At 42.5% G+C, this 23,793-nt stretch overlaps 1 protein-coding gene across 1 annotated transcript in view; it reads right to left on the reverse strand.

Annotated features, from left to right (window-relative positions):
- Positions 1-23,793, reverse strand: part of LOC103613200 (N-deacetylase and N-sulfotransferase 4) — a 67,187-nt gene that overhangs the window by 32,248 nt on the left and 11,146 nt on the right. Inside the window, exon 2 of the mRNA XM_008630947.2 lies at positions 19,756-20,993. Coding sequence (XP_008629169.1) covers positions 19,756-20,736 — 981 coding nt within the window. The 5' untranslated portion in view covers positions 20,737-20,993. The remainder of the gene's footprint in view (positions 1-19,755; positions 20,994-23,793) is intronic.

The raw sequence follows: 23,793 nt of genomic DNA on the forward strand, positions 1-23,793 counted from the left end.
AAGAGCGAATGGTTAAGCCTGTGTGAGCTATCTATGCTTACTTATTGGTTGTTAGCTCTGCACTGCTTCTAGAGCTGGTCCTTGTGCACAGATCTGCTTCGGATCCCCAGCCCATGGAATTTGAGTGAGGTGCATGTGAGATGGGGAGTGCATTTATCTCCCTATTGGCCTTGCCAATGCTGAATGGGTTATAAACTCTGTTTTCATCAATTTTCCGTGTCTCCATTATGTGGCTCTAGAGAACTCTTCCTATCATCTATTAATAACACTTCTATTGATTGGGCCTTCATGTTCCTGCAGAGTTCAAAGATAAAATGATTGCAGTGGTTTGCACACACACACCCAGTCCAGCTAATGTTGTCCTTCATTTGAAAAAATTACAATTTTTATGGTCATAATTTCACTTAATGTTGCAGGAAGATAGTTCTTTGGTCTAATTTAAGCAACAACCAGCACCCCTGCCTGGGACCATAAACCAAAAGTATCTCCAGTGCAGGATAAACGATGAAACCAGGGTTTCAGCATCTGAGGTGTGTGAGTGTAATACAGGAGACTTTCAGGCAGTGTGCAACTGCCTTGTTTTTTTAAAGAGAAAAATACATTGTGTGGCAAGGAAGATGTAAAACAGAGATAGTGTTTATCAGCTGCAACAGTCACCAAGCAAATTCCTTTCCTTACTAAAGGAAATAAAGTAATCTTATGACAGTAAGTCTTGTGCTTTAGCATTAAATATTAAGGTAGCTGTGTGGTTTCCAGCCTATCTTGCCAGCCATTTAGTAAGTTGATTATTTCAATCCTGTGACAATTTCACATGGGGGACTATAGTTACATAATATATAACAAGTAAATGTTCACTAAAATGTAAAACCTCCGAGATGAACACCACTGTTAGCTGAGACACTGAGGAAAATCCCCAGCTGGTAAAAACTGGCACTAAATTGACACCATTAAAGTCAGAAGCATAGAATCTGAGTCATTATATTTTAGAACGTAGTTTTCCAAACTATCTAGAGCATTTTAGATATGTTGAGAAAGACTGATGGGCTGAGCAAAATCAATTTAATTTTCCTTTGAGGGAAGAACATCTTGAGAAATTATCATCGCTTAACATATAGCACAAGAAGGGGCACAAAACAAACATCATTTCATCACCTGGGCTCCTCTCTCCTGCTCCCCTCACATCTCAATTAAGATGACAGAGCTGCAGGATAGGCAGGAGCCTTCCAGCCCAGAGAGGTCTCATTAAAAACACAGAGCGAGGATTAAGATGTAAATCCTGGAACCTGCAGTGTGTCAAGCATTTTCCTCTGTCTAAAGGGCAAATCTGTCGCTCAAACTGGATTTGGCTTGGTCCTAAAGACTTTTTTTTGCCATTTCAATCTCCATATATGCATATTAATTTATATAATATGCTGCTAAATTTTGTTGTCATGACCTCCTCTCTTTTTAACACGAAGAAGATCTTGTCAGCTAGGCCAGTCCAAACTTACTTTGTCACAGCTTGTCTGTTTGGGGGAAGGGAAGTAATGTCTTCCACACCCTTAACATGAAAAAATTCTTTAGGTGATTAGGGTCTGCCTTCCCTGTCTTTCACGAAAGGGTGGAGAGGCTGCACATCCCTGGCACCCAGTGCCATAAACCTTCCTGGGATTTGCACGTGAGGCAGAAGGTATTTATTTTATTTCATTCAGAAGGTTCTGCAGGATGGAGAAGGGCTATTGAATTTTAACAGCTGGAAAACTGTTCTCTTTCCAAGGCCGTGTGCCACACTATTCCCACTCTGCCTGGTCCTGCCTGCTGTCCCCTGTTCCACAGGAATCCTCCCTTCCCTGTGGGCTCAGTGGTCCCTATCGCATCCCTGTCCCCACTGCATGCCTGTGGAAATACAACCGGCATTCCCTGTTGAACCCACAGGTGCTTATTTTTGGACAGTTAAATAAATCATACTTAATAATTATCACTTTCCAAGGAAAGAACCATGGAGGACACTGCACGTGGACGAACAGGCACGTTACTGTGCCAGACTAAGCAAAAACTGGGGGTTTTTTTAAGGTAATCTAAGCTGTTCTTTCAAATACAAACCCTTAATTGCCTGGAATCCCTCAAAACTCACAGATTTAACTTCATTAATTGATTATTTGCTTTGCCAGTGAGGCTTCTCTGTGACACCCACAAGATACAGTTTCTTCGTTATATTGCGTTCAGCAGCCTTTTACATTAATCCATGTAATTACCTTTTGTAGATTTGAAGCTGCCGTGTCTCTATTCTTCATAATTGGTGCATCTATTAGGAAGAAGTGGTATTTTCCTTCTATGTCCTTGTTAATTATAACTCTATCCTTCATTTACATAATAAACTTTTTGGGGCGATTTCTGCAGGAACATTTCATGCCTAATAGGAAGCAATTTGCTTTCCTTCATTAAGTACATTAAAACTTCATGCCCCAGACATCATTGACTGTAAACATTTGATTCTGCTCAAATTTAATACACCAAGGCATTTTGCTCTGCCATATTAGGTTTATTTATGTGCTGTGTTCTGGATTGTTAGCTGCTAATGAGACTTTGGCTCTTATTGCTCTAAGGCCTGAACAGTAACCTCATTTTAATGAGTTCATTATTTGCTGCCTTCTGAGTGGAAGACAACAAATTTTCCTTTTAATTAAAGGTCAAAACACCTCTGGCTAAGGGAAGTGTAGAGGTTATCAAATCCTTAGAGAAGGAAAATGAACGACTTGTCCTGATTTTGATGCCAAGCATGGGCTGGCCAGGCTGAGGTAGAAGGTGTCTCTCTGGGGAACGAAACTCCAAATCTAAGCTAGGCGACAACAACGCTAAAACGCGGTACTGGATTTCTGAAGACATTGTTAAGGCAAAACAGAACCTGAAAGTCAGCCAAAGTAATTAAAGAGGCTTTCCTCCTCACCCAAAGGTCTGTGTGGATCAACAGAGCTGCTAAAGCATGAGCCCTTCCCTGCATGTGCAACAGTGTTGGGGGTGAGGAGGAACAGATGCCAGCCGAATCGAGCCGACACAACGGAATCTTGTATTTCTTATTGAGGAAAGTGAGGCAAATATTGGGGCTCAATATTGGGGCTGTTTGTAGGGAGACAGATGGTACAGGCAGACGTGGGTTTGTGTGTGTGCAAATGCACAGACAGGGACCGGTGATCCCTGAAACTTCAGTTAAACCAAAAAAGGATTAATTATGGGAATTAATACACAGATCCCTGTCCTCCTAGCATTCTATTAACCTATATATATATATCTCTCTATATATATTTCATGTGCTTTTCATGCTGCTTCCACAGCAGGTAATAGCATTAGAGACAGGAAGGGTTCTTGGGAAAGAGAGGACCAGTGTCTGTGAGATCAGCTGGTGAGAACTTAAAGTCTGGTTGTAGAGGAAAATGCTAACAGTCTCTGAAACATAGACATTGTTCAGCTTGAAAACTGCAGCTGTCAAAATGTCTTTATGACACCTCTAAAGACTATTTCTGCAAAACAGAACCAAATTCCTGACACTTGCAGATATCTCAGGGACATTCCCAGAAACTGAGAGCATCAGGAAAAGCACAGGAGGGACACAAGATTTGCAGGACTCAACATTACTCCAGTGTGGAGCAGAAAGCCTGGCATTTAATTAGGGCTCCTGCTCATACATGTGACCTTCCAGAGGCAGTGCTGTGAATGTAAGTTTTGGGAAGCAGCAAAACCTCCAGATCTTGGAGGTTCCTGTCTCTGTGGCAGGATCTGTGTGGTTGTGGTGCCCAGAGCACCCAGCCTCTGGGGCATTCCATGAGGGAGAGCTGCCCAAGGAAACACCATCCCAAGTTACTACAGAGCCTGTTGAAAAGAATGCACAGTGTGGGGGGAAAGTGAGAAAGGACGTAAGTTCTTCATTCAGTCTGTAGGGAGATCAGGGGAAGGAGGGGAAGCTAGATATTCCTGCTTTGCAGTGTATCTGTAATTTGCTGTCATCTCGAGTTATTTTACTTGCACAGACTCGTTTGAGGAAGTGCTTCTGGCATGGGAGGACGTACCAGTGCCCAGCATCCCAGGGGTACGTGGCCGAGGTTACACTGTCCCATCACTTTCTGAGGGATATGACTGAGAATCTTGTCAAAAACAGGCTCACTTGCCATTACTCAAAGTCATTATTCATTTGGGAGCAGATCCTAGTGCTGGATAGTGATTCCACTGCTGCAGGTTTCTGCTCTCTGGTGCGTGTGCATAAAATATGTATATGCTCACTAGATACACAGTACTACTTATTTATATATACTGTAGATAGGAAATATGTGCAAATATTTGCACATACCTAACTTTGACATTACCTCTGCTTTGAGCTGGGGCTTAGATTAGATCACCTCCAGAAACCCCTTCCAATCGAAATTGTTTTCTCAGGCTTCTATGGCATATACTTGTTATAATACTAAGAAGTCTTTTAATGCATTTATTCATTTTTGTCCCTAACACGTGTCCTTAATGCTTGTGCAGCTACATAGCCCTGAGGTTCATTCCCAAGCTGTTCTGTGAAGCAATTTGCTGGTGGTCTGTGGAAAGTTGGAGAACTACGAAGTTATAGTTTTGCTCTAAATTTCCAGCTGGGGAAAGAAAAAAAAGCAAAGAGTACTTTCAGCAATGTTTCTTTGCACTGCAAGCAGCTGCTGTCAGGATGTGATTTTGTGATTGCCTCTTCCCGCTCTTGCTCCCTCCCTGAAATCTATGCTAGGATAAAAAAAAAAAAATCGGGCTAAGCCTGCTGTGGTCTTGGCAATTTTCAAAGCCAGTGGAATTGGAATTGATAGGAATACCACAAAGTAGTTATAATCATAGTAGTGACTGTGAGGAAGGTGTGAAATAACTAGCCACTGCTTTTTTCTGGCAGAAAAGCTGTCAGTAAAGAAGTGATGTCTAACCTGACATCACTGATGGGGTCACTGCAAGATCAGGATTCCAAATTCTTTATTTTCAGTTTTCAGATTGGAACATAAATTTCTGTCATAAGGGGGGACAATCAACTCAGCTGTATCTGCACTTGTTAAAGCTCAGCTTGGTGAGGAATTTATTATCCCAGTGAAGCCGAGTTGATGATTTCTGTGTGGTGAGGATTTCAGCCCACTTCCCATGCTTATAGCAGATAATACCAGAGTGTGGGAATCAGAAAGAATCCACATTATTGACTTACTGGCTGGAGTTTGAAAGGAGTTTAGGGGTTGGAGTTAGTCAAATCTTTGATGGAATTTTGTAATCACTCACCCTATACCCCATGCCAAACCTGACTGGAACTTCAGGGGCTAGATCAGAGGGAAACTGCCAACCCTCACAGACCTAGAGACACTTTCCATCCAGTCCTTCCCACAAGTGGTGCCACTCCCAGTACCGGCTGCAGAACACTGGGCACAGCCAACAGGGCAAGCAGGGCTTTGGCCCTGCCTTCGCAAGGGGTGGGACTGCATTTCCTTGTGCATTTATTTCCGTGAAGCACCATGCTAATCCACAGTGCCACATAAATAATTAATAGGGAGCTCTCGGCTGGGGCTGAACACAGCCAGCTCTGCCTGCAAAGCTATTTTTTATTGTAGAGCTATTACTTGAGTCTGTTCAGCATTTCCCTGGAGTTAGCTGCCTTTGTGTGAGGTCAGACACGATAGGTGGGTTTCTTGAAGCAAGAAAAAAAGTGATGATTTGCACATATTTGTGTAGTATGTTTATTGCAAAGAGGAAAAAAAAGATTTTTCCTCCATGAGTGGAATACCCAGTTTATCAGATGTACTTCTGCTGCTGTTTTTTAACTCTGTCTTGAAGTCAGAAAACTGTGAGGAGTCTACCTGCATTTAATTTGAGCCAGAGGAGTGCATCTGTCCCAGTAGAGGTTAAGCCAGTTTCAGCTGAAGGAGATGAATGGGCTGATACTGCACCCAATTCACCACTCACTCATGACTAAATGGTGAATAACATCCCTGTGAACTCAGGAGGTGGCTTTTGATTTAGTATTAGAAGAGAGATGATGCTGAGTGTGACACACATACCCCAGCAGTGAGAGCACCTTGACCAACCACAGATGTGTAGGTGCACAGATACATAAAATATCCATGGCGATAATTCGGTCTCTCTTCTTGGAAAAAGCAATTCCTGGCCTTGTTAGAGCATCTAGCAGCAAAAAGCTCAAATGAAGAGCAAGGGGGCAGTCTAACAGGGCAGAAAGTATAAACTGAAAATAAAGAGCACGAATAAAAAGCAGGGTTTATTTTAACTGGGACCACACAGATGAGTAAAGGCAATTGCTTCCCATTCTGGGGAAGATCGAAGGCATTAGGCTTGGCTGGGGGCATCCACAGGACCTGCTGCTGGAGCTGCAGGAGCAGGGAATGGCTGCAGTTTTCCCCTGCCAGCAGTGATTGCTGCTCTGTGTCAGCCTTACCCACTGAGAAGATTTACAGCCTCTTTGGCAAAGCACTGAGGGTCTCCAGTATCAATCATTACTGATTCGGAAGGATTTTCTAGGAACACTAACCAAATCTGCTGACAAATCCTGGAAGGGGAAAAATTAGCATGTGCCCAAGCTGAGCACAGGTGGCAATACCCTGGGCTGTGGAGAAGCCTGGGGCTGGCACAAGCCCGGGGCTGAGCAGGTCCCTCCCTGCAGGATCATGCAGCAGAGACAGGAGCTGGTGGCACTTTGCGCAGAGCAGTGAAGGGGCTTAGAGATTATTTCTTATCAGTTCTGACTTTTCAAAAGCTTAAGCATTTTCAGCAAAAGAAATCTCTTGAAGAAATGTTCTTCAGGCAGGGGAATCAGGCGAAGGCAATCTGCCAGCGGGAGATCAAGGATTATTGGTCCAGTTTTTGAAACAACATGATCAGGAATGCTTGTTCTAATTTGAATGGCTCTGCTCCCTACGGCTGCAGTTCAGCCTGGCCAGCACAACAGCCCCGTGAAATACAGAAGAGGTGCAATATTTCCCCATATCCACATCTGCACGAGGCAGGTGAGGTTTGCCTGCCTCCAACTGCACTGTAGAGCTATCAAAAAAGAGGCCCAAAAGGCAGTGGCAGAACCCCCACCTCAGCTCTGATCAATCACAAAATTAACCCCTAAAATAAGTACTGAAGGGCAAAACCATCTTGAGGCTTTACAGGGGCCATATCAAGGTCTAAAATAGTATGTTAGTAAGAAATGCATGTTGAGCCATCATGATCCTGTTTGCAGGAAACAGTGCTGGTGTCAGTCATTGTGCTGCATGTCACCGACATAAAACCCAGACTTGGTCATTCGTTAGCTCAGGTCATGTTTAGGCCATGTCAAAAAGAAAAAAAAAAGGATCAAAGTCTCCCTCTCCTTGGCACAATACAAATATAGGGTAAAAGACAAGTAACACCAACAACTGCATTTTGGTTGAGTTGTATATTCTTTCTTTTTCTTGTGCTTTGGTGCTTCAGACTTGCTTCCTTAAGCAAAAAGAAAGAATTACAAAAAAAGTCTACAACCTGTTACAGGTGGGTACTCACTTGCTATAAATTATTTAAAGGCTAGACTAATGGAGGCTACCTTATTTATCTTCTTTAATTTATGGTTTTGGATCTACTGAGGTTTAATCAGAGTTGTCTTCCATCCCTTTACTGCCCTTGGAAATCAATCACTTGGATAACTTGTCACAAAAATAAAACTTCCTTAAAGTTCTCATCATGGACATTTATCTCAAAATTCTGAACACCTACCAGCAATCTCAAATTCCTGTTTTAAATTTACTGCTTAAAAACTAACTGATGTATATGCTTTTTGGTGGGAAATTAAGCTTTTTTTTTCAGCACACATTCAATCATAAAGGAGAGATTGGAGCAGGTGATATATTCTGAACAGAGGTCTGTCCTTCAGGTTTCAGACTGGGCGTGTTGGCACAATGATGGATGTATCTTGTGGCTTTAAGAGGGTGCCTCCATAGGTTTGGGTTTTTTTTCCCTATGCAAGTCTGTCCATTGCCCACCCTCTCCATAAAAATCAGAAACCAGGGAAGTCTGGAGTACTGTTTTCCTCAGTTATTGTGAAACCTTCAGTTTGCAAAATCTTGATGAGTAAGGATGTGCTTTAAAAACCACTAGGATTAAGGGTTGCTTTTTAATATTTTTGAGATGTTTGATACTTGTCTGGCAGAGCTTAACTTCTTTGACCCTTCTTCCTTCTTTGTGATGCTGTCTTCCATTATCCAGGGAGCTTGCTTCAGTGTTTTGATAACTAGAATTGGATGTTTCTGTGGAATGAAAAGGGTATTGCAAGGCAACTCTTCTTGCTTTACACCACATCTCTTTCACCAGAGATCAGAGTGCTTCTGCCACCCTCTGCTCCTTCAGGTTCAGAGCAGAGGGAGCTAAAACCTTTATTGTCCTCGAGGACAGGTTTAAAATCCCTCCATCCCAGAAAATCCTCTTGCTTATCACTGCTTTATTACCCTTCCCAGCATGAGGACAGCATAGTGAGCTGTCCAGAGGAGGAAGCTGGAAGATCCAAAGCAAAACGGCAATGCCCATGTTGCGTTTCTGCTCAATTCTCTTGAATAGAAACATGAAAAGCCAGTATGTTGTCCAATAAAATCAATCCAGATCACCAACTGCGGCTGACACATTTGAAATCAAGCATTTCAGAAGTTCCAGTAGGTTACTTTTTCATAAAACTATGTAATTTCAGGTCAAATTGAGAACAAATCACTCTAACAGTCAAAGGAAAGGTTTCGAGTTCAAAAGTATCACCACACCTTTCCAAAAAGTGGGAAAATTACACTCAGAGCAAAACTGAAGTACTGCTCTTCCTCAGATCACTCTGGACTAGAGATTGGCAAAAACCTCAAACCTGCACCCTCAAGAAATTCAAGTGGTCCAATGTAATTGCGGCAAAGTGATGAAGCCTTTCAGTAACTTCCTAGGAAGGGAACTTCTGCTAACAGGAAGCCCTTCTACCTGACTTTGCCAGCTGAACCTCGCCTAAGTGCCCACAGCAAGGCAGCTGGTCCCAAGCTCCCTGAGCAGGGAAGAGGATGATAACCTGGCTCACCAGGCTCTGGAAAAGACGCTGAAGCAAGGAGAGTAGCTGCTCCCTTGCCCCGTCACCAGGAGTCTGGGAGGCAATTTCAGCCACCAGAGAGAAAAAGAGGCTTTGGGTGAATTTGCTCCAGTCTGATGGAGCTCATCTCTTTCTAGATGCTGCTAAATCATTCTTGACAGGGAAGACTTATCCCTAGGGCTTCTAAAACTGCTTCTGACAAACAGCCTTTTTTGGTGTTGGAATGTACTGGATTTCCCTGAGCACTGTGCACCCGCAGTATTTCTTGTTAGGAAGGAATGCTTGTGTTCTCCTTGAGCTCCTCATCCCGGATTTTCTAAATTACACAGGACAAATGCTGTGCTTGAGTGCACGAGGTGAATTATGTGGAAGAGAAAGAGAACATTTCTAACAAGCATTTTTTTGTCAGGGAGTGGTTACTGATGTCTTTTACAACATGTTTTCTTGGCTGCTTGGAAGAGAATGGGAACATAATTTTGAAATTTCTCATTCCCTTCCCCAACTTACCATTCGTATGAGAACACATTCCCGTGGTGTATGGAGCCTTCCCCAGGGATTAGTTCTTGGTGAAGGGTTCAGCCCAGACCCTAGAGGAGCAGTATGTTCTCCAAGAGTAATAATGGCTGACAATAATAATCCAGTGAAAAATCAGTGTTTGTGATGTTTGTGATCCTCTCCTAAGTCTCATAACAGTTGAAACTCCTGGCTTTTCTCTGTTCTCACATGTAGGAGAACACTGCCTGTGAACCTTTATGGTGAATAGGTCTCTAGCACTTGGGAACAGGGGAGAGAGCCAATCCTACCAGCACATTAAATACCTACATAGCATTGTCTCGAAAAACAAAAGAAGCACAGAAAGGTTGGGGGGAAAGGTTTGTTTTGGGTTTTGCTTAAAACAGTTTCCTATTTCAGAGCCATTCATATGCATTGTGGTGGCAGCCAGAAAGTGGCATTACTGAGGCAGTTAACTTTTAAATCTAGTTGCTTTTAATCTTAATCATTAAAGGCTGTTCTTTTCTCTCTCAATATTGCCATTCAAAGCTGTAGCTACTTGCAGCGTAAAGTATGAATTCATGTAACACTGGATCATTAAACTGGGAAAAATATGTTCAGCAAACTATCGAGCTTTTAATTACAGTTGTTACACTAAATTTCCACTCATTTCTGAAGTGAGAGCTTCTATTACTCTCACAGCTGAAGGGGTAATGCAATAATTTTATTTTATATGGGAATAGCTGTTTAAAAATCACAAATACTGAATTGCTGAGACAGGTTTTACTTGGGTAATGCTCTGCTAGCCAAACAGGACTGTTGGACAAGGTGTACATCCCAATCCTGAAAATAATGTGCAGCTGTAAGATGAGAAAGAGCTGAAAGCTGGGTGGTATTTTTCCGCTGTGGGAGACCTTCCTTACTCCTCAAGCTCTTCCGTGGGCTCTGCATTCCCCCTTCTTTGTCCCCTCTCTCCTCTGCAGGGGTTCAGCACACCCCATGGCTTATGGCACCACTGAAATGACTAAACCCAGAGTATTTCTGTATGTGGAGTATCAGTGGGTTTGAGCAGTTTAAGAGCAGAAGCCTTTAAGAAGGCTGGTTTTAGCCATCCTACAGCAGGCTCTTTCCAGTCTTTTGCAGACATGGGGATCTACAGGCACAGGTTTCCAGCCTGAAATCCCCTCTGGTCTTTAACACTCACCTCAGAATATTTACAGCAGGGATGGGTAGCTCTTATTTCCTGATAATGTACTGGCAGCCTGTTCCCAGTTACAGCAGAAATAACAGTGAAAGCATATGGGAAACTGTATTCCCTTTCCTAATAACAAATACAGTGGAATTGCACTTTATAATACCACAGACATATTTGTTTATGATGCACATAAATCTCGGGATAAGTTACTAGGAAGACACATGCAGAGCTTTTTTATTAAAGAATTCACATTCTGCATTTAACCTACCTTTTTAAAATGTAATGCATTATTATTATTATTGTTATTATTATGGTCATTATTATTACTATTGACCATGCAGAGCATAGCCTCAGCAGTTCACACTTACGCCTAAATTAATATGGTTATAGAGTATTTAATCTCTATTAATTATAGATTCATATAGATTAATGCTTATTTATGCATGTATATTCAATTAATTCCCAAACATTTGTGCTAATTTGCTGAAAAACTCACAGTAAATATTATTACAATGGAGGTCTTCAGTCTTTGTAGCCCTCAGGGATTAAAATCTTACTGGAAAATGGACAGAGCACTTTGATCCTCATCCCTTGAGCCTCCTTCCCTTGTCCTGTTCTCCACCAGGGTGCTTTTCCCCACGTACAACCTGCTGCCCGCGTGATTTGCCCTGTTAAAGCAACTGGGTCTCCAAAAAAGCACTTGTGCTATCAAGAATCAGTGACAGCTTTAAGAGCCAATATTTCATGAGGTTTGGGCAAGGCAGGCAAATACAGTCTCCTGTCAGAAATGTGAATTCCATCATTTTTTATACCACTTTTTACCTGAAGAGCTGATGTTTTGGGGTGAAAAACATACAGGTCCTGAAGCCCATGGCTTTAATTCAATCTGATTCAATCCAGGCAGTTCAAGTGTAATAGTGAGACAGCTCGTAGAAATTGCTTCAGTGTTGGTATTTTAGATTTAATATGTAATGTAAAAACTACATTAATAATTCTGGCTTTTACATAAAATGAAGAGGCAGTAATAACCTGAAATATCCATTTCCTGGGATATTCTCATATTAAAGAAGTCTCAGCAAAGTGTGAGTTATTTGCATTTTTTAATTTCTGGAAGATCAGCAATTCCAAAGCTACATTTAATTATGATCTTTGGAATTTATTTTTTTTTTTAATATTCTACAAACTGCCCCCTTTTCCTTTAGGCTGCCACAGCAGATGAGCTGCCAAAACACAGTTGTGTTTGAATCGTATTCACGTGAAACATTCTGCATTTCATAAATCAACATTTTGCCACAGGAAGCTGTTTCACTGGTGCAATCCAAGTTGATCAAGCAACAAGAATATAAACTTCATTTTCCTCTGCCTTGCCACTTCGCCATTTTAGAAGGATTTTCCACTTACTTAGTGTAAGGATAAATGGCTAAACAAATAGGGTGGAAGGAAAACTTAAAATCCTACCCTCTGCATTTTTCCATACCTTGGTCAGAAAGGATTGTGAAGGTGGTATTAATTTTAAGAGATTTAGTTTGTGGGCTTTCAAAACTAAGTGCTAAAATGCCAATTAAATGACTACATCAATTAAAAAAACTAAACTCTGAGAAAAGGGATTCAGCCTTTTTCAATCAGAAGTGTTAAAAATAGCAGGGATGTCATGTGTTAGAGAAGCTGAGTGTGTATCACACCACAGATCCCACTTGTGTTTGGGTGCTGTCTGGATGAAAAATGTGAACAGCAGACTAAAATAGTGCTGGTAATTAGCAGAAGGAACAAAAACACAGAGGAGAGCAAGGTTTACAAATATTTAGAGAAATTGTCATGGCTTGGAAAGGGATATTTATATTATATTTATAATTTGTGCTTCTGAAGGGGAAAAAACCACTTAATCCATGGCTTTATTTCCTAAAGAAGGCAAACTCTGGACTCTAAAAGGGGGAACTTTAGTTTCTTACAGAAGCTGTCAGGCTGCCTTGGTGCCTTCTGTGCCAGCCTCAACTGGAAATACGGGAGCTTCTTATTGTATGCTCCCCTCATCAATGATAAATGCTGCAGTTTGAGGTCAGAACACTCCAATGCAGGCAATGTGTTGCAGTAAATCAAATCCTGACGAACAAAAATGCTGCCCAGAAAGCCCCGGAGTGTTTTAGCCAATACATTGGTTTGTGGGAAATTGTCAATAGCTTATCCTTTCATTTTCTTGTAAATTTTTGAAAACTAAATTCTTAATGGAATTAAATAAAAATTGTTTTGTTTTCTCCCTGACATTTCTGGAGAGACATTCTTAACTTTTATAAGATATTAGCTATAAAATGGTGTGACTGTTTAAGCTATAAATTACCATGTTTAACATTAGAAATTTTGTTGACACAAAATACATATTTAAATTACCAAATAGGCTTATATTAGAATTCCCCATGAGGCAAAACAATTTTTGTACTTTCTTTTTTTGAGAGATGAATGAATAGCCATCGAAAATAATTTTTATTTAAGTATGCAGAGCACTCTTCTCCAACAAACTCTGCTGAAAGCCACCCATGCCTCATTCCAACTCTTCCAAGCTATGCCTAACTCCTGTTGAACGATGGACTCAGAAGGTCATTTGCTCTGATGTCTCTGTAACAGTATTTGGACTCTGTAGATGTCCAGAGGAAAAGGAGACATTTATGAAGATTGTGCAGCCCCTTGGGAATGCCTAAATGTCCCTGCAGATGAATGCACAGCTCACAGGAAGCAATGGGCACATCCCAGATGTTGACCAAAGGCAGTTTTTTCAGGAGCAGGAGGTGTGGCTTGAGGGTTATTCTGTTCTGAGGTACCATAACCTGCTGCTGATGATTTAGCAGTTTGGAAGTCCCACCTGCTGGCATGTGATGTTTACTTTCAGGAATGACAATTAGCAGAGTGTGTCCATCTCAAATTAAAGGTAATTTGGCACTTTAGAGGGACACCATGCTCAGTGTTTGGGGTGCAGCTCTTGCTGGACTCTTCTTGTGCCCTCTGCATAAGCTGGGGTTTGGTAACGTTTACTTAAAACCCCTTGGATTATTCTGCCTCCATGGGAAGAAGACAGGTGGAGGTGTAGAATATTGGAAGTAAAAGCAGCAAGTGAAGGGATCTTCGGCAATATTCATAGAAAAGACAAAGACCCTAAGATTTAATTTGTGTGAGGATACGTAGATAAAGCTATAGGGGTGCATGGACAGACAAATCTATCTCGGGATTTGAAGCCAGACATAGTCAAATATTTGGTTTTATGCTGCATTATGATACAGAGCTGGACAGAAAATGCCTAGTTAATTATTGCTAAATAATTGAAGTCTCAATTTTCTCCTTTTCTCTTGGAGAATTTCTCTATTCCTCACCTGTTTGTCCGTCCCTCCCTGTATCCACCCTTTTCCTGAGCACTGCCACTTGCACATCATTTGAATAATGCCAACGGTGCTAAATTGAGCTTTTGCTCTAAGTGTTCCTCCTGCTCCCATTTGGATGACAAAGGCATATTTAAAGTCACTTAAGTAACACTGCTCCTGAAGGAGCTGTGTTATAGATGGGTTCCTGGTAATGTGTTTATTGCTGCATCAAGTGCTTTTAAGGCAATAATTATGACTGCTCTTGCAGTCTGCACTGCCTGGCCCTTCTACAAGGCTATTCCATCATTTCAGAGTGCTGTTTTCTGTGCCGGAAGCAACTGTTAGAGCTCCTTTTTAACTAATACGCGTTGTTTTAAAGGTCAGGTTAATGCAGGTCTCTTGAGGGGTGGATGTAAAGCAGATGTGTTTTTTGGATCCTATGGATTCCCTAAGTGAAGCTAAATTAAATAGAGTACCACGTGTATCCTGGAAATATACTCCAGTATGACGCAACCTATGACTTGAGAATTATTTTGGAGAAAGGATTCAAGAAATAAGTACAAGTCCAGAAAATTAGTGCAAGTGTAGAAGAAGAACGTGTCACAAGTCAGTGGTGCTTGGCGCAGGATGTGTGAGCACTAGAAATCTCTGAATTTGACCTGAAAAACCTGCCATTTCTATATTTTTAAATGTGAGTTAGTTTTCAAACATTCAGGAAGATCTTGCTTGGGACATAACTGTTTAATAAATTCAAGAGGTAGAAAATTTGAGCCACCAGAATCTGTTTTCTGGCAAGACTGTATAAAACACTGTTAAGACCACCTAATCTTCAGTGGGAACCTGGCAGACAAGAGAACCCCAAATCTATTGTAATTCAGGGAGGGTACTCAGACAGACAGTCAATCCATCAGGTTGCCAAGGAGAAGAATACATGTTTTGTTGGTGGCAAGGGAATTGTGGTTTTTAACTACATTGGTACAGAAATTCTGAATGAAAGAACAGGCCCTATTGAAACAAAATAAGTACGAAACATTTTGTCTGATGTGTCTTGACAAGGCACTTGAGCAGTATTCAACACTCAAATTACTAAGAACTGGGTGAGTCAAGAGACCCGAACAAGGCAAATATTGAATGAACTGTCATCTCTGATGAAGCAGAATGGAGCAGGCACTCCCATTTTTAAAAAGATTATTACAGTTTTCATGTAATGCCTCTCAGCTGCTCTTTAAATTCATTTTTAAAGACTTCAAGACCATCCAAAAGTGGGAGCTCCAGAACTCCACTTCATTGCGTTCTTCACTGTCACTCTCAAGTGCTTTAGAAGGTGACAGAAGTGTCACCCAGCCTGTAGTGACTAATGCTTGGCTGTCTCCTCTGGATTCCTGTGCTCACACATCTCCTGGACTCAGCTTCTCCCTAGACTGGCCATGGGTGTGGTTACTTTCCTGGCAGGGGCTTATTATTATTAAAAGGGTATCATGGTGACTGTTTTATTTCAGGACTGACCATTCTGCCATGCCTGGCGATATGGCCCAGACATTTCCAGTTGTTCCACCTGAAAGCAGTTGTCCTTGCACAAAATTCAGGGATAATCCTGTGCTGGAGAGATTGAGTGGTTGAGCTCAGCTTCCTGCTGTGCCAGTACTTTTTAATTTGGAATCACCAGGAAAGATGCAGCTCCAACGTGAATTCTTGGCTTTAAAACACTAAAATGAGCCAGAAATCACAGGCTTTACATGTTCCAGGCATTTTAATGATGGCGAAGGTCAAAGACAAAGTGCAGACTGTGGCAGTGAGGAGATGTCAGCGACTAATGTGATTGTTATTTTCACTGAAGGAAGTGGGCTGGAGCTCAGAGGGGAACGCAGACAGGCTGCAAGGAGAAGGAAGGCCTGCAGTCAGCAGTAACACAACAAAGGACATGGCCAAGCACAGCTCCATCGTTTTAGAGTAGCTCAGAAAGCCCAAGGATGCTCCCACCCCTATAGTGACAATTAGAGGGACTACTGAAAGGGAAAATGCAACTTTTAGAGAAAGGGGCTGTGGGAAATGGTGGTGCTGGGACAAGCAATTTGTCCTTGATAATCTTATCCGCTCCAGCAAAGAGAGTGGGGGAAGAGAGCGAAGCAAGTTGTTCCCGAGTCCACCCAGAACATGTGTTGCAGCCTAAATTCTAGAGCTAAAAGGAGGGTAGAAAGTGAAAGGCTAATGCCTTTTGCTTTATTTGGAGGGCTTTTTTATTTCTTTTATTTATTAAAGAGTAAATGCCCTAGCTTGCACTGTGCTCTTGCAGGGCTTTTGAGTTAACAATAGAACGTGTATTTGTGAAAGGTGACGGAGAAGCCCTGGTGGCTGTGTGGAGCTCTTCCTGGGTGAGTAAATATTGTACTAGCTCATACTATGGCAACAGAAAAAATAGAAATACTTCAGCAAGTTCTTACTCCTTGTTTGGATAATGCAGCCCTCTCTGTGCTCAGTTAAAAGCAAACTCTAAAGGTGAAAGCTTTGTATTTTTTCTGTATGGCACTCCCAGACACAGCATAACAAGACATTTCCAGGAGTTTTTTGCCAAATCACTGATGTCAGTGATACTGGACTTGGGTGGCTGGGAACCAGTATCATTTATAAGTACACAAATTCACTGTTTCTGCAAATGAACTGATGAATTCTTTTGCCCTCTAAAATCAAGCACTGAGATAATATATTGGCAGGCAGGAAAGGGAGAAATTCATTTGCAGAGGCTTGCTAGGCTCAAGATAGATCTCGACAAAGCTTGGAAAAACAGCTTTCTGTGGCTCTGCTCAGTTCCTGTTAATTACTTAGCCAGACATGACCTTGCACAACTCTTCTAACACCAGGGACTAGGAGATCTTCCGTGGTAAACAGAGCCCATAATAACCCTGTTCTCTAATCTCTGTTTCTGTAGCTGATGCCACCCTTTATAAAACTGTATATATCCCTGTAGCACCTAATTGAGAAACAGCTTTGTGAGGGAACAAAAACATTTGGGTTGCAGAAGTAATTACACAGGCATTGGTTTACTCGGTATATTATTGTTACATGCTAATATTGTTACCAGAAGACTCGCTGGGTACTAAAGCATTCCCAAGGGATTTGGGTGTGTATGGCACCTTTGGAGAGCCTAGCAGAGAGTCCCTGTATCTCTGCAAAGTGAACCGTCTATGAGCAACCACAGCCACTCCTCCCAAAGGCAGGGCAATGCTTTGCCATCACTGAAATACCAACCTCCTGAGTAGGTGTTACTTTTGCCTCTCAAGCAGAGCTTCTCTGCCATATGGGGTGAAGCCAGGTCCGCTGGTTCTTAATTGCCTCTTTCCCCCAGTGACTTGGGAGATCGTTCTCTAACTGGCTGTAATTATCCTTTTCTGTAAACTAACCAAAGTGCACTCTGCTTTCGGTGCTATGTTCATTAGCAGGATTCTGTTCTGTGGGTTACTGTATTCTGGGAATGTCCAGGCCGTAGGAACGGACTGATTTGTGTAGCAAGCGTTTGTGAAATACCCTGAGGAACAAATCCGTGCTGGGTAACTGGTTCAAAATGAAATCCATGATGCTGAGGACAAAGTATCTATGGGTGTTCAACTTGCAGGGTGGATTTATGTGTGAAACATTCACCTGAAAAGGGAGATAAACTTTTTGTTGTCCCCGAAAGAGAGCTTGAGGGGAAGGTTGGTTCTGAGCCTGTGCCTGCAGACGATTTCTCCCCGTGGTTAGTTTGTGGCATGATTTCTTGTGTGAGGTGAGGAGGGGATTTGTCCTGTGAGTGGCGCTGTTCGTGTTTTTGTGATGAAAGCGGGCTGCTAATTTGGCCCTAGAGAAATGTGGGAAGAATGAAAGTTTCCCTTCCTACCCTGGCTCAGGCATAATGAATAAAAGAAGGCTTACCATGCATCGCTTGAAAAAAAAAAAATTAACAAGGTCTCAATCCTAGCAGATGTTTTTCCTTGCTATTGCCTAGATATTGAGCAGCGTGGACTGGTTGGTTTTCAGATGGATAAATGTGTGCAGCACACAAAAATAATGCTGAATGCTTTTAACAGCATCCAGCTCCTACTGTAGCCCCTGGATGTGGAGTTTTCTGCTGTGTCTCCTATAACAAGCATGGAAGCATGGCTGCTGTGCCAAGCACAGGTGGAAAGGTTTGCCTAGCAATGTTGTTGGCTGCTGTGCCAAGCACAGGTGGAAAGGTTTGCCTAGCAACGTTGGATAATAATGGAGGTGACTTGGGTTTTTTTCCTGCATGATGAGATGATGCTGGTGAGAACTCTGCTCTGAATCTCCAAATGTCTCTGTGTGGACAGTCCTCTGCTGGTGATGGGGGCTCTTGAACTGCTGCGGACTAGTAACAGGCTTCCTTAGTGGAGCAAACCACGTCAGAAGGATGCTCTCAAAAATGCGCAGGCGGGAAGCTATTGCTGAAAAACTTGTTTCACAATTGCCTTTTGAGTTAATTTCCTCTTGTGTACAAGCCCTTTCTCGGAGCATTTTCCCATATATTTCCAGAGAGAGAGCACTTGATCACTGAGCTTGTGCACAGTGCTGAGATCTCAAAGACACCAGGCGCTTGGAGTGCCTGGTGCTCAGAATCAGCCCTGATGAGCATTCATACGCTTGGTTTGGCTAATAGAATTACCCCAGGTGTTCTGATGTGCAAAATTGTTTCAATTGTATGTGAGACTACTGCTTTTGCTGGGTATTTGGATACCTCAGTGGTCTGGATGAGGAGGCAAATGAATATAGAAATTGTAGGAATGGAAATAAGGGTTTAGAAATTAAATAGAAATCTGCCTTTAAAAACAAAAGGCTTGCTTATTGTTCTTGAAAGCATTGGGTATTTACAGGAAAAACCCTCCAGAATAAAGGGCTGGATAATGTGATATTGCATGCTTAGGGATTCAATTAATCTCTGACTATGATTCCCACATGTGGAAAATGACAAGAAATAACTGTCATGCTGTTGAGTTCTGTCTATTCTTTCCAAGTTGCACACATCTTTGAAAATTACTCTGAAAAAATTTAATGGTGTCCCTGGATAGTACAGATCAGGAAAATAAGGGTAGAAGAGCCCCCAGTGAGTAGTCAGTGGGCCTTTCACTCTATCAGATGGTTATGTCACTTGCTCGAGTGAATGCTGTGGTTCCACCCTGTCACTGGTAACTTTAAATGCTTACCTACTAGTCTGGTAATGAAAATTATCCTGCTAACTCGTAGAAGTCACATCGGGGCTGTAACATCTTCAGGCTCTTTTTTTTCCTTTTGCTCTTTTTGTTCTTTTTAAATTCAGTGATGCTGAGGTTTAAAAAGGCAACCATCTTGTATTGTTCTGTCTACTTCACAGGAATAGTGAGAGAAATAATATGGAAAAGGCTTCTAAAAGGTATTTTTTATATATACATATATATGTGCAACATACATGTGTACGCCCCTACATATACACAGTCATATGTGCATCTCTGTATGTACGTGGGCAAAATGGCTTTTAATCTCAGGTTGTGGTTTATGTATCTGCTGCCTGCACTTGTGTACTTTCAGCCTTTACTAGGAAAAGGAGCTTTTCAGCTTTTACAAGCTTTGTCTCTTTTTAAACACCCATTTGCACATACACGTGTCTGGGATGGTATCCCCCAGTTCTCGCTTACCTTCACGTCGTTGACGTTCATCCTTGTCCCCTCCTTCCCGACAAAGATGTCGTCTATGTCCACGAGAATGTAGCGCTCCAAGGAGAGCGTGAGCTTCTTTCCCGACAGGAAAGAGATGGCATCGATAAAGATGAGCTTGTGGAGCCAGAAGGTCAGGTTGTTTCCAAAGAGGACTCTCTGGATGCCGTCATGCAGGCCCAAGTCTTGGATGACGGTTGCATAGAGAGCAGCCCTCGGCAGGGTGGCGGGGGTGGGCCTGGCGGGCTGCAGCTCAGTCAGAAGCACGGGCTGGTAGGTGGAATGGTTAAACTGGAACACTGTCCAGTCCTCGCCAGGCAGGGGGCCCTTCTCCACCCTGGGCGCTTTGGTGATGCGCAGCAGGGGCGACTGAGGGTTTACCACGCAGTCTCTGAGGGCCACGTTGTTGTACAGCTGTAATGGCAACCCTTTCATTCTGACACTCGGGGAGCTGTTCTCGTTGGCTTTATGAAAACCAATTATGCTAACACTGTATTCCACACAGTATTTTTCCAGAAGCTCTCTATTCCATGAGTCCATGGACACGTACTTTAAAATATTCTCATATATAACAATGGTGTACTTCCCTCTCCCATTGTCTGTGAGAGGGGGAATGTCCCCCTTAGCTGGTGCAATGACCATGTGGTACTGAAACTTGCTGGACTCAAGGATGGCTATGATGTCTTGCCCCAGCTGGGAGTACTGGCTTTCCACAAACAGGAGCACAGTGGGATCAGTTCTAGAGGGATCAATTGGCTTCGGTGTTCTCAGCTCCGCAGACCTGTAGGGCAGAAGTTTGAGGTCCTCGCACTCTGCTTGTCCAGTGGTTTCCACAAGGGCCATTTCCTGCTTGTAGCCAGTGTAGAGGAAATAGGCAGAGATGACAATACTTGCCAAGCAGAAGGTGGCCAGGAGAATGACCAGAGTTCGGAAGCTTCTGCGTAGCTTCCCGATGAGATTCATCTTTTGCAGGGCTTCCAGCTCCTGCTGGACTTGCCACTTTTCCGGGTGCTCTTCCTACAGTGCCATAGGAACGAGGAGTTGCGGAGGTTCCCCTTCCAAGATGTTCATGTGACCATTGCAGTGCATTTATGAAGCTGTCGGGGAGGTTGTAAAGCTGTTGGAGTGGGAAGTCAAAGGATCCGGAAAGATAAATTGAAAGAGGTTTTCTCAGAACGCAGCAGCTGCCAATAATCAATGAAGAGGACTCTTAACATTATCTGCAACAAGAAGTAAAAGAAGAGTAAGTAAAACAAAATCCATAACGCAATTAAAAACACACGTTAATAAGGCCGGTGATTGATACTGGTAATCTTAGTAAAGAGGGAAGTTTCTGAGTAGTTCGAGGAGCACTCAGTGTCACTTGCTTTCTCGGTGCATTAAGGTAAGCTGCATTAAACAGCTCCCCCATGTTCTTAGCGTACAGAAATGAAGTCTGAACATAGCTTTTTGAGGATGTGCATCTACTTATCAGCATTTCTCATCTAACATGCATTGTTGCTATTGCAAATGGGAGCAATGGAAGATTGTAGGGGCAAAATTAGGACGAAGTGAATCTTTGTAAAATATGGGACCACATTCCATGTCAAATTCAAATTGCGTAAGTGATAAATTCTGTGTTGGACTGGGAAACTAATGTGAGCAAAGTGAAAGACAGGACAGGAGTTTGAGGAAAGATTTGTAGGGCTTTCTTTCCCTTTTCCATTCTGCACTCAGAGCAATCAGTACTTCATGGTCCATTTTAGGAACTATCAAGATTCTATGGGGACATTCCAAGTGAATGAGCAGGCTGCTACAGCTGCAGGCTGCAGCTCTGCATGGCTCTGCCTCCATCAGGGATCAATGGGAGGTGCTATGTAGCAGAAAAAGTACCTCAAGGGAGCTGTTTTAGTGCTAGGTGGGCAAGTTGGTGCATGTGCTGGTCCATGACACCTCCAGCTAAAGCACTGGGCCTCTGGTCTGGCCCTGTATGGATGAAGTACGAGCTGCTTAAACCTCATTGCTCTGAAGCCCTTGTGCAATTCCTGGCAGGTCTGCCTAAATTGGTGAAAAATTGCCATTGGTAACAGTAAACCGTATGATTCAGAGGCAGTTAAAGGTAACTAAATAAATAGCCTGTGCTGCTCTATGGATTTAAGTAGGAATTAACATCTTTCTGAATTATTTATATTGTTTGTCTATTGGAACAATGCGAGACAGTAAACAATGAATGATTTTGGAACTGCAGGGAAGAAATGCTTTTTCCAGGCAGATACTTATCAGTTCATGTGTCCTCCTCCATTAACTCAGATTGCACTTTTGACTTTTGTTCTGCAAACTATTCATTCATCTTAAGCTTTGCACCTAAAATTGGAAAATGCTTGTAAGAAGCATTTAGAGAGAGGGAGCTGTTTCTGAGGCCATTTGTGGCTCTGCCAGGTTCAAGCTCTTATCTGATTTACCTTCCTCAGCTGGAAGCTTGCTAGGAGATGGATACCCCTGGATTGTGGGCTATTCCATCAGTGACCCTGCTGTGTCACACAACTGGCCAAGAGGGGAACGAAGTGGGGACAGAAATAGTAATAATAAACCTCTTCTGCATTTACTCGTTTCTTATGTGCGAGAGAAGAAATACAAAAGAAATCACAGCTATCATTAGGAAATGGAAGTCATCCTGATAATCTTAAGAGTACTTGCCCTGCTTTGGTGCTTCCCTTGTTCTGCCGTTGTCTGCTTGCTGGGATTTCACTTCTTATTAAACCTCCAATTAAGATTTCCTCAAAAGATAACACTGGATCAAGTGATGCATCCTCTGCGAGCCGGTGTTGGAGTTTGGGTGACATTGATGAGTCACTCAGCCCGACTCCGAGGGCTTATCAGATCAGGACTCCTGCTCTCCGCGGGAGGGGCAGCCTTCAGGGTTGGGTGATGTGTCCCCCCCAAACAGCTGATTGCAAAAGGCTTGCTCGGTCAGCACGAGACAGGCACGTAACTTGGAAAAATCTTGAACTTCCCTTCCTCGGACTGTGCAGCCTCGGCTTGCTTTGGGCACTAGAGGGCAATCGCTTCTTGCTTTTGCGAGGCAGCACCTGCTCTCCCCGCGCTCCCCAGCACACAGCCCTGCCTGCGGCCACGCTCCCGCCAGAAGGCATCGAAAATCCCCAGGGAACGTAAAACACCTTAATTAAGACTCTTATGTTTAAAATTAAATAAAACCCAGGACTTCTGCTCTAAGAAATGTGCCTCTAGATCACCCTGGATTGCTTAGCCAATGTTTCAGCCTCCACCTGTGGCACAAGGGAATAGCATGTGAGGAGATCTAAAATTGCATATTTCCCCCTCAGTGTTTGGTCTTGCTGGATGTCCTGGGTACCGGTATAGCAAGCTGTCAAAACAGTAAACTTCACGGACATTATAGCTTGTATTATTAAAATAGGAGAATCCCCATACTTTATACCAGCCAAAACGAAACTATGGTCTTCATCCCTAACTATTTCCTCCAAATAACACTGGTAAAATCTGATCCAGATAAAATACTAATTATCAGATTTAATGCTAACTACTATCTGTTGTATGCAGATGTTATAACCAAATGCAAGTATGCCCACTTATTGCGATCTCTAAATATACTGAATTGGTAAAGAATTTAAACTTGCATAAGGAAACCCAGCATTGGAGCAGATCTTTTTTAGTCTGCACATTGTGTTTGAACTGCTCTGTTGAACTGATTATACTGTTCAGTAAAAAAAAGAATGGTGTGAAGTAATTAAAGGTTATGAAAGTAAATCAGCTATATTAGCCATTAGTGGGACTTTTTCCAAGGCATAATTGGAAGTTAAGTGCCATTTGTGCCTTTGAAACTCTCCCCCTTAAAGTTCAAGAGCTTTATATTCCCTCCAAAATTCAACTATCTTCGGAGAGTTCCTGTGCTAGATTAATTTGAAAAACATGGAAATAGGCCATATTTCATAATTAGTGTTACTAATGGAGTTTCATTTTGGAAACCGGTGTTTGAGGGTCCTGTGTTCCTGTGGTCACTGC

The sequence above is a fragment of the Corvus brachyrhynchos genome, unplaced genomic scaffold (assembly GCF_000691975.1).
Source record: "Corvus brachyrhynchos isolate BGI_N302 unplaced genomic scaffold, ASM69197v1 scaffold1333, whole genome shotgun sequence".
NCBI classification, from domain to species: domain Eukaryota; kingdom Metazoa; phylum Chordata; class Aves; order Passeriformes; family Corvidae; genus Corvus; species Corvus brachyrhynchos.